Source organism: Notothenia coriiceps, unplaced genomic scaffold (assembly GCF_000735185.1).
Source record: "Notothenia coriiceps isolate Sejong01 unplaced genomic scaffold, NC01 NC01_scaffold00023520, whole genome shotgun sequence".
NCBI lineage: Eukaryota > Metazoa > Chordata > Actinopteri > Perciformes > Nototheniidae > Notothenia > Notothenia coriiceps.
The window spans coordinates 61,947-73,236 of NW_011356221.1; the positions used below are offsets into that span (position 1 = coordinate 61,947).

At 41.6% G+C, this 11,290-nt stretch overlaps 2 protein-coding genes and 1 non-coding gene across 3 annotated transcripts in view; 2 read left to right on the plus strand and 1 right to left on the minus strand.

Moving 5' to 3' along the window:
• Window positions 1–567, plus strand: part of pfdn2 (prefoldin subunit 2) — a 2,641-nt gene extending 2,074 nt beyond the window's left edge. Inside the window, exon 4 of the mRNA XM_010781672.1 lies at window positions 526–567. Within this exon, the coding sequence (XP_010779974.1) occupies window positions 526–567 (42 nt within the window). The remainder of the gene's footprint in view (window positions 1–525) is intronic.
• Window positions 568–4,435: 3,868 nt separating this feature from the next.
• trnas-gcu (transfer RNA serine (anticodon GCU)) lies at window positions 4,436–4,517 on the minus strand. The gene has a single exon. It is a non-coding gene; the product is annotated as a tRNA-Ser (tRNA).
• Window positions 4,518–4,746: 229 nt separating this feature from the next.
• On the plus strand, window positions 4,747–7,666 carry b4gat1 (beta-1,4-glucuronyltransferase 1). Its single transcript, XM_010781648.1, has 2 exons — window positions 4,747–6,164; window positions 6,929–7,666. Exons 1-2 carry the CDS (start codon window positions 5,025–5,027, stop codon window positions 7,118–7,120), a joined length of 1,332 nt encoding a protein of 443 aa, XP_010779950.1. The 5' UTR covers window positions 4,747–5,024; the 3' UTR covers window positions 7,121–7,666.
• Window positions 7,667–11,290: the final 3,624 nt, after the last annotated feature.

An 11,290-nucleotide genomic window follows, 5' to 3' on the forward strand; every position in this document is an offset into this window, starting at 1 on the left:
ATCTCATCCACCAAATGTCGTCGCCCTTCCATCGTATCCTGTCCAAACTCCCGTGTCAATATAGAATTCAAACTCATCCTGATCAGATTTGGCGGCACAGTCTGTGACGTCACGTATCGAAAATATCTACCTCACGGTCATCGAAAAACCCCTGGTATATCGCTCCCTACATACCATGAACCGCCCAACCGCCTAACATCCTACCACTTTGGCTAATTAGATCGGAACATGAAAAACAACATTCCAAATCAAATCTGTGTTTAAATGAAAGTAAAGGCAAGTTAGTGTACATATGAACACAATCCTCGTTTTTTTTAAACAGACCCATTATGTCATACAAATCCCAATCTTTAGTCGCTCTTCAACAAAGCACTGGAAAAAAGCAAAAATATCCTACGCAACTACATCAAAGAAAATATCTTCCATCCAAACAATAGTAGGTCTTTCCTTTCCAATATGGTCCTTAAATTACCTCAATGGTCTTAGTGCAACTTATGAAGTAACCTCACCATCTTCCATTCTTAGGGCGAGAGTCATAAGAAGATCAATCCATCACACCACTCTTAAAGATGTCGCTTTTATATAAAGCGACCCGGTCATGGGCCAACTGGAATCTGTCGGGGGCCAATACAAATGTTCTTCGTACTCGGCCACCAGGAGGGCCCGCAGATTCACTGCAACTCACACTACACAACAAATGCATGTCTATTTGTATCTCATCCTCTATCGTCAACTACCTCTGCTGTGCAACCCCTGGCACACGCCGCTACCCCATACCTTTCTCTTCTATAATATTGCTCAGTCTATAATATAATCGAGGATATATATATATAATAGAGAGTGAGATTATACTAGAATTTACCCTCAGCCAGAAGTGCATCCAGTGATATGACTGCTTACAAGTCAGTATATCTCTAAATATAATCAATATCTTTCTATATAGAAATAAGAACCTCTCAGATTTCCAAATCTCGCATGTATATAAGTTCAAATATTAGAAATGCCTTTGGAGACTGCATATTGTGCATTAGATAAAAACAAGATAATAATATTTACAGTTCACTATCATCACCGATTTCATCACACAAACTACGGAAAGTATTCTGTCAATGTGTTTTCACGTCGGCACAATTTCACAGACAATATACCATCTCACGCTCTGTAGATCACAAGCGTCAACAGATTAGATCTAGCGTATTGTGCAGCTGCGAATCGGGAAATAACACTGAGTACGCAGCCTGCAATTGGCGTACAGCTAACTAGGAGTATATGCCTACTTTATAGTAAGAAAACGCGTAATACCTGAAAATTCTACCACAGATATAATAAGTTACTAATAGATAAAAAAAGTGAGATTTCTAAATAATACGCCGGAATTATGCTTGGGATAATAATCTGAGGGACATGTGGCCCCCGGCCGCCATTTGCCGCCAACCCCTGGTCTAAACCGCCTACCGGCAAAGGTTCTAACAAACAATGGGCTCTCAACACTTGTTGACAGAGCAGTTTCTTCCATGCAAAGGGTTCTGAAAAATACAGTTTTTCCAAGCCGAAAATTATTTATCTGGGGATGGGGACCCCGACGGCAATGGAATACAGCCTACTTCTTGTATACACCTTCTTCGGCGCCACGCCATTATTCCACTCCCATACCGCTAGCACACAGCATCTACTTAGCCAATGCTAACCCAACAAGGGTGAGAATATCACCTTTGAGCCAATCCAAAGAACCACGCTATTCATGACAACACTTATTCGTAGGGCGCGAGACTAACGATAAACCGCCCGGCCGACAAGACACCAACCCTGCTCTAAACCGTCACATCCGAAGGTTGCTAACCAAAACATGCTTGCAACACTTGTTGAAGAGCAGGCATGCTCCACAAAGGTGGTCTTAAAAAGATATTTTCAGAAGCCAATATTTCTGGATGACACCTCAGCCCTGGCTTTAAAACCATGGCTCGCGAACCTTCAGAGCCAATCAGAGGAAAAAGCTATAACCAAATCACATGATAGACCACCAGTAGGTACAAATATACTCTCGAGCATTGGTCAAATGTCCCAGTCAATATCAGACTTTTAGGCTGCTGGGAGATTATCACATTTCACCATGAAAATGCTACCAGAACAAAAGAGTAGCCCACAAACGCCACCGGCAAACAGAGCATGAGCTAGAGCCTAAATGCTCGACAATGTTTCTACCACTGAAGCAGGAGTAAAGCTTGGGCTAGGCTTGGTTTGATTCTCCTCTCATACTAAGCTAACTTCAAGACGCTCGCTATTCGAATGAACAAGAGAGAAAAAACTCTACAAATCTACATCTGGCCCACTGTATGAAGCAATGTGCCTCTTAAATCATGCTATTCATAAGACAAGGTATACGGCATACAGCCCCTAAATTTACAGTCTGAATATATATACCTATCTAAACTGTAAAAGAGAGTAAAGCAGACAGTTGGTCTGCTCTGAGCCTGTCTAAGCACGACTGCCGAGTAAAGCAAACTCCAGGCAACTCAAATGGCTGACTTCGATGTACGTTCATAAGATGTACAAGTGCCTCCAAAACCACAACGTAAATAATATCAAAATTCAGTCTAATTTACTGCTCTATACCCTAAACGGACATACGAGACAAATATAAACGCTCAGAAAACACAACGGAGCCACACAAAGCATATTCCAGCTAAAAACAAATAGCCAAAATAACAGATTATGAATTATCCCAGGCCAGTCACATGCTAATAATGCCCAACTAGCAAGAGAGGTAACTCTGTCATTCGAAAATACCACAGACCAAATAAAATAAATATATAATAGATCACCATCATATAGCATCAACATGCCCATTTTAGAAGTCCAGAACCAACCTCAGATAAAAAACAAACACAATCAAATAGGAGAATCTGCAGTAGCTGAACGAACTACAAGAAGCCCTTATCCAAACTACACTGTCTAATAAATCCAGACTGTAAAAAGCCTCACATAGGTAAATGTATAGAACCTATAAATAATTCTTGCAGAGGCCCGAATATTGCGGAGCCATCTCAAAAAATCACACTAATCTTGAGTTAGCGCAGTATCAGTTAACTAAGACACACAACAATTTAATAGGTACAATTGACCTCTCTCTAAGTCCGGCACTATAACTGAGCCACTTATCTATCAGCAGAGCGCTAAATCTAATTACACATCATTCCATTATCTGAACATACATAATCCACACTCCGCTGCTCTCAATTTTGATCACTAAATGGGATCGCAAACTGGAGTACAACACACGGTAAAATTATTGTAAACTCATTAGCAGCGATAAAGACACATATCTTCACAATAGGGATTCAACGATCACTGACAGTCAGCGATCACATCATGATCGCAAACATCTACAACACTTCTGAACACGGTAGCACAGATCTAACAACAAGACCCATCGTCATGAAAATCTCCAAGCTAAGCAATACAACAAATATAAATTGCACCTATTCAGCGATCTTCCACAACTGGAGATAGCACAATTGCACAAGACCCAGCATCTTCAGATAGACAGATAGAATTGAGGTGTCAGAATAATGTTTTCTTAAAAGCTGTCTGCAGATGATACGAATGTTGCGCTATCAAAAAGTGGCTTTGGCACAAACAGCTGTTATCTCATTGGTTGCACTTTAAAATGTCAGTTGCAACCAAGTTCATAAATTGAATTTATGGCGCAACGGGCAATAGTGAACATAATTAGTAGTGTAACAGTTAAGGCACTCAAATACCGGCATACTTTAAAGGTGACCTATCAAGCAAAATGCACTTTTGTACGTCTTTTATACATGAATATGTGTCCCCGGTGTTCCAGGGAACTCACCAAGTGTCAGAAAACACAACCCTCTCTATTTCCCTCCATACCCAAATCTCTTAAAAAGGGGCTGCAACGGATCTGATACAGACTGATCCAGATTTGAAAACTTCTATGACGTCACAGAAGTGGCGCTACGGCTATTGGGCCAACTCCACTAATCAGGAGGAGACAGCCACGGACATTGCCGTTCGAAAGCGCTGGAGACGCTGTAGTACATATCCCAGGCCTGTAGATGGTGCTGTTCTCACAGAATTAGCCCATGAAAAGACAGTGTTAAATTGAGCGAAATGAGGAATGGCTAAAATGCTTGATCTGTTTGGTATTTTGAAAAATAAAAAGTATAAATATGCCTTATATAGGTATGGTCCTACACTATATTATTCAAATATAGCATGATAGACATGATGATAGATATGATAAATAATGATACTCAGTGTGTATATGTATGAAGATAATAGGATATAGTGCAAGAGTAAATAAATATAAAAAGAGAGAACCGTGTAGCAATGCTCTCACATGTGATTATTTTGCCAAACATAATGACTATATGAGCAAATGACATAAACAGTCAAAAATTAAAATAGATATCGACGAGGATGGGATTCGAACCCACGCGTGCAGAGCACAATGGATTAGCAGTCCATCGCCTTAACCACTCGGCCACCTCGTCTGTGGATCTACGAATATATACGCAGACATTTTTATAGACGATACAAATCATGGAAAACACATTCTTTATTCATTTTTGTTAGAGTACGCTTTCACAAAGACTAACGAAATAGTGGCATTACCTCTTTCATCCTACATTAAACAGCTAGCTAGCGAGCCATATGCTATACTATGCTAAAAGATCACATTATGTTGCCCCTCTACTCCCGACATTACGGTTATTACGGATCTACATGCGCCGCTGTCGCATCACAGCAGAATGGTTGCAACAGTTATTTTGCAAGAAGATCACGCAGACAGGATTAGATCCGTCGTTTTGTTTTTGTGCTATCGAGAGCTGCATGAATATCTGCAGAAGCTATGCCAGTAACCAGCAGAATGTGCAAGTATTTGTTGTATTTCCACCCTGATAGGTTGCACTGTTAGCATTGTGATAGCAATGTGGGTAATGCTAGGACAGAAATAGCTCAAGGAAACAGCTGCTTGCTCCGGTGTTTGGAGCTGCTTTATGCACACTAGTTGTCCAGTTTGCAGTTTCTCTGGAATGCATCTGTCCAAGAAATGCTCGGTTTTCAAAGTGGTGCTGAGTGCTCTGCTGATAGTGGCGCTCCTGCAGCTCATTTACCTGTCCTTCTTATCCAAGTTTCACGGTAATCAGCAGCGGTACCGATACTCTGAGCTTTTTGGGGGCTCTGGGGGCAAGAAGAATGGGCACCCCGAGAAAAACTCACGGAAGGAGCGTCTGAGGTTCTCCCTGTCTACTGGAGGGATCTTTGACAACAGTGGTCAGTACCGGGTGTACAAGAACTTGATAAAAAGTGATTTCACCACAAATCATAAACCAGGTTCCATCCCCAGCTCCCATGTCCTGGCTTTAGCCACACACACAACCATCAACAACCTGCATCACCTGGAATCTCTTGTGGAAAGGTGGCACAACCCTCTCTCTGTGGCCATATTCGCACACGGGCAAGATGTCAAGTTTGCCACAGCTCTGGTTTATGCTCTCAGCTTCTTCTGCCCCCAGATTCAGTCTCTGGTGGACTTCCACTTGGTGTGCCTCTCAGGAGAGATGGCCAGTTTCCCTGAGCAGGACCGTGAGCATTTTGCAGGGCTTGAAGACTGTGCCTCTGTGTTTTCCAGACTGGAGACGCACAGGGATAAATACAAGAACTATGCCATCAGTGGAAACGTCTCCTACCCCAACAACCTCCTGCGTAACGTAGCCCGAGGTGGCACAGAGTCCTCCTACATCCTGGTCATTGACATCGACATGATGCCGAGCGCTGACCTCCACCAGCAGTTTGAGGCCATGATCTTGGGTCGTGAGACAGCGAGTGATGAGGTTTTTGTGTTGCCTGCCTTTGAGATCCGCCACGCAAGGAAGATGCCCGGAAACAAGGCAGAGTTGGTTCAGCTCTACCAGGTCGGTGAGGTCCGGCCGTTTTATGAAGAGCTGTGTTCTCGCTGTCAGGCCCCCACCAACTACTCGCGGTGGGTCAACAGCCACGTTAGAGGATCCGAACCCCTGGAAGTTGGCTACACGCTCACCTGGGTTGATCCCTGGGAGCCTTTCTACATCGGGCCCCACACTGTGCCCCTCTATGATGAGAACTTCAAGCAATATGGATTCAATCGTATCAGCCAGGTTTGTACAATTTCAACATTTGACACTTATATCCTCAAAGTCCACATTCTAGCTGATGAACACTGTGAAATTCAGTTGAAACAAAGTTATGTAATTGGACTGTTTTTGTCCTGTTTGTATATAGTTTAATGCTCAACAAGTTGAAATGAAAACGTGCAAAAAAGTGACGTTTCTGTCACAACTTCCTTCTCTTGCACTGATTAGACTGCAGCATATATTTAATCACAAAATCAACCGCGTCTTATTGTCTCTTTTACAACCAAAAAAGCATTAGAAAGTGCTATTATACTTTCAAACAATAAGGTAAAAAATGTAGGATTTTATTAGCCTAATTCATTTAATCCCTTTCTATGACGAAGAGTAAGTACAATTGAGTCCCTTTTTATTCTCGCAGTGCTGATGCAATCCATTGCAAGATTTACAGTATTAGCAAAAAACGTTTGACTGATGAGGCGAGTTGAAGCATTATTTACTTATCAATGTTTTTGTCTAACCAACTGTCCAACATAGTAGAACCTGTAGACTTATGGTATCCTGTTCTGACAGGAGTTTTCTGAGGTCTGAGAAAACCATACTATTCATGATTCCCTTTGACCTCGCTTCAATGCATCTTATTTCCATATTTCAGCTCTTCTTTCTTGTTTCCTTGTCTGTACCTTTCTTCTCACCTCCCCTGTCCTCTTGTCTCCTCTCCTTTTCCTTTCACATCTTCACACCTCCATGTCTGTCTGCTGCTCACCCTGTCTTTCTGTCTCCCCCCTCAGGCCTGCGAGCTCCAAGTCGCTGGATACAAGTTCTCGGTGCTGAGCTCAGCTTTCTTGGTGCACCGGGGATTCAAGATCCAGGGGGAGTTTCACGCCAAGAAGGACGAGGAGAACAAACGCAACCGGGTTCTGTTTCGCAGCTTCAAAGAGGGCCTGAAAACAAAATACCCATCCTCCAACCGACGCTGCTGATCCTGTCGTACGTTGTTCTTCTCTACCTTAAATGAACCAGTTTTTCTTTTAAATTCTGACGGCAACTCTTGGATTTATATCAAGTAAAACATTTCTGCTGGTTGGGACAGAAAGAAAGAAGTGATCAATCAAGACTGAAAAACTGGCAAGCAACTTTTTGGAATCAAAATCCAAAATGTATAATAATTAGAGGTACACTTTCTATTTTACAACATTTTTGAGCTTGTCCAGATACAAAGAAGATCTCTACATATACTTCGAGATATCCTAAGAAACAAAAGTTCTAACCTCAGGTTATCTACTGTAACATAACGCAGATATACTATAGCAGAAAAAAAAATCCATTGCACTTTAAATACGGGCAAAGGGTCAAGAATATCTTTTTTCTAAGATATTTTCGGCTATTGAGTACTAATAATGAATTGAAACAAAATGGCATCGCAATCTGATTATGAGGTAAACTACAAACCCAGTTTTTTAAAGGGCCCATGTCATGCTTTTCCGGTTATTACCCTTCCCCTTGTGTGTTATGAAGGTTTTTATGCATGTAAACGGTCTGCAGAGTCAAAAACCTCAAAGTACACCCTGTAGCGAGTAAAACTCTAACACAGAAAAGACCTCCCCAAAACGCCTCGTTGGTGAAACGTCACTGTCCATTTGATTCTTCCGGGCACGAGATTACGTAAACACGTACCCGGAACTAAATGGACCAATCCCTGGAGCCGTTACGCTATGTCCATGGAGCCGTTACGTTAAGCCCCCTCTGATTGGTCCAAATTGACCAATCCACGGACTTCCTCACACACACACTCAGTGCAGTCAGCTCTGCTGATTTCTCCTCCCTGGCTGCAGGCTGATAACAGACAGTTGGGATCGCGGCGAAATTCTCTCTTCAGACCCATTCTCACAGCGTTTATCAACCTTTTTCTTACTCAATATCAAGCCACACTTATTGTTTTTACTTCGGCTGTGACTTTGTGTGTGCTCAGGATGAGTTTGGCTGTGTTTTGCTGTGTATCGCTAAACAAGGAAACAACACCTTCACGGAGCTTAGCGCGATTCACAACGTCCCGACCAATCAGAGCACACTGGGCTCACAGGGGAGGATGGGGGCTGGAGCTACTGGAGCTGAAATTCAGTGAATACACGTAGTTTACAGAGATGCTGTATGAGAAACCAAAGTGATTTTGGAAAATTGCACAATATAAATCTATTCTAGTAGACCTCAACAATGGAATTATGATCAGTACAAATGGCCATGACANTTATTGAAGTAAAATACGGTCAGAAAGGTGTAACTAGTAATCCTAGCACACGAAAGAGTAATAGAATAAACATTTTTACATATATAAAACCAAAAACCCACAAACGAAATGTTTTTGTTTGTTAAAATTACCTCAGGTGATAAATGACAGCATTAATCAACCACTCAAAGCGCTTTTACTAACTCATGTTAGCATTCACACACACAAGCTGCCACCTGTTTAGGAGAAAATAACATTTACCCTCTCACACACGGTTATTTTGTCACATAGTGGCACACCATTGACTACAGCATTAGGAGCCATGGAGTTCAGTATATTGGATATTTTGACATTTTTGATCACTTGATTTAGGGCTGCTCGATTATGGCAAAAATCCTAATCTCGATTATTTGGGTCAATAATTGATATCACGATTATTAAAAACGATTATCCATTTACTTTGAAAAGATCCATTTATTGAAAAGAAAATTGTGAACAGTATGTTTTTAAGAGTTGATTACCCTGAACTTTAACTATAATTCAACTGAAAAAACTATTAAAAAAGAAAACAATTATACATTTATTTATTTTTTAATAAAATTAATAATCGTTTTATTTCGATTTCGGTTGTTTTCATAATCGTTGCAAACCAAAATCGTAATCAAGATTAAAATACGATTTAATTGCACAGCCCTACTGTTTAGCAAAGGGAGTTAGCATTCCACTCTGCTTTCATCCTCTCGAATCAATTCAGACTTTCTTCTAAAACATTAATGGGTTTTGTGTTTGCCTGTGAAATGAAGCACCATTCACAGTCTCACAGCGCTGCCCCTTTTGAAACATGATGAACCGATGAAAACGGTTTCCTTTCATCTGTAGTAGGTTACTATGATCATTCAGGTCTGAGTTAGAAATGAAACTATCTTTGCACATGACATAAGAATTAGAAATGTCTTAAACTTTCGTTGGACTGTCTGCATAATTACATGAATATTATTCAGACACCTCATTAGCTTGCATATGCTTGCATCAAGCTTCTATAATGTATGCTAACATATTTTTTGTAACTATCTAAACGGATGCCACTGACTACATTTCTACGTTAAGTGAACTAGCTTGGCAAATATCCTGCTTGTCGTCATGTTTATTAGTCTGTTATGCCATCAATATAGGTGAGTGGACTAGTCTGCAAAGAAACTAATATTAAGTGAGGATATCGTTTTTTCTTAAGGCTTAAGTGAACATTTTACATATTCTATACACCACTTGATTTAATAAGTCTTCCTGTGTATTGATGTGTGTCAGTCAGATTGTCGGCATTTTTAGGTAGCTCCTGAATGCACCACACACATCTGTTCTTTTTATCGCATTATTCATTTGAACCGATGCATTTACAGTTTGTAACAAATAAATATTTTGAAGCTCAACACTTGGCCCAACAATGGCTTGCTGTGTTGGTTAAGTAAGGAGCAAAGTTCAACAGTCAAGTTGCTGCGGCTAAGTCTAGATCATACCTGCTATTTCTAGTCAAATCGGAGAGGATTCATTTATGAAACCATTTGTGTTCTCTCTGGGTTTCTGGATTATTATTGTTTAACTTTATTTAAGATTGGTCTGTATTGTTATGTCTTGAATTATAAGCTTTTGCCCAGAGAGTTGTTGGTTCAAACCCTCAGATACATTGCAATACTTTGAGGAGTGAAGGTTCAAGTTCTGCGCATCAACTACTGTTAAGATGTTGCAAAACCGGAAGCAAGAGGCAACTCTGTATAGGCGCTTTCACACCAAGTACTTTTCCCAGGAATAGTTCCCGGAACTTTTCCCCAGAACTTTTATTTCCTGGAACTATCTATTCAATCGCGTTCACACCGGAATAAGTCCCTGAGGGAGCTGCTGACGTTACTTCTTCTGCTTTGGGTTTACTGGCAGGCCGCAAACAGCTTCACGGCGTATACTGCCATCCGAAGTACCCGGCCGGAAGTCCCCGGAGTTGGGGACTGGCTTCAGTAGAAGCTGCTGGGAGTCTTCCCAGCTTCTAGTCTGTAGTCTTCCGAATAAATCACCAGAACGCGGACACTTCCTCCTCATCTCCAACGCTCCCATGTTTTCTTTTGTGTTGCCATAAGTTAGTCTCTCTCAGTTGGTGCGCTGGGCTAATGCTAATAATGCACCTCCTTAGGTCGTCGACCTGGGTGAGGTTTTCTTACCAAACTTTAGACGAACTCATACCAACTTGCTTTCACCCAAACACAAAGTACTCAAAGATTTTTAGTGATACTTTTCTGACCTTTACACACACGAACACGGGAGGTCGCCCCCAAAGTCGCGTCGGGAACTAAGTATACTTCTGTAAGAGGGGAGGGACAGAACAGTAGCGCCGTCGCTCCCTTCGACGCAACCTAATCGGTGCGAGCGTACATCGGCCTATCTTAATGGTACATTAGTTATCGCAGACACAGAAAAGGTTTCGCTTTATCGAGAGTATGCGAGGCGGTGCCGAAGAGTTGTTCAGACAGTCGGTTCGTCACTGTAAACAACCGAAAGTTTGATATAAAATTGGTCTGTCCAACTGATCGTTGTGGTAAGAATCGGAATTGTTCGGTGGTCGGAGTCCCCCTATGATTGTCGCCACACTCCCAATGTAAATTCGATTTATAGTTATTCCGGCCGTAAGTGTGGGCCCCCCCCTTATAGAAAAGGGTCCTTATCAAGGCTATCCACCGGGGCCTGGGCGAACCCTAAAACGCAAGTTGTGGTTTTTCTAGACCTTGCTCTTGTAATAAAAAGTTCTTGGAAAAGTGGAAAAAAATCAGGGACGATCTCTCGTCCATGAAAGGACCCCCTCTTTTCCAAGGTTAAGGACTAACCGACCCGCTTACGTTTGCGTTGCGGGGTATTCAAAACACTTTCGGCGGGTAAAATAAAC

Excerpts from the sequence above, each read along its gene's own strand:
- b4gat1 (XM_010781648.1), top strand. The coding sequence starts at position 5,025 with ATGCACACTAGTTGTCCAGTTTGCAGTTTCTCTGGAATGCATCTGTCC. Across the intron at positions 6,165-6,928 it reads GATTCAATCGTATCAGCCAG|GCCTGCGAGCTCCAAGTCGC; the intron begins GTTTGTACAATT and ends CTCCCCCCTCAG.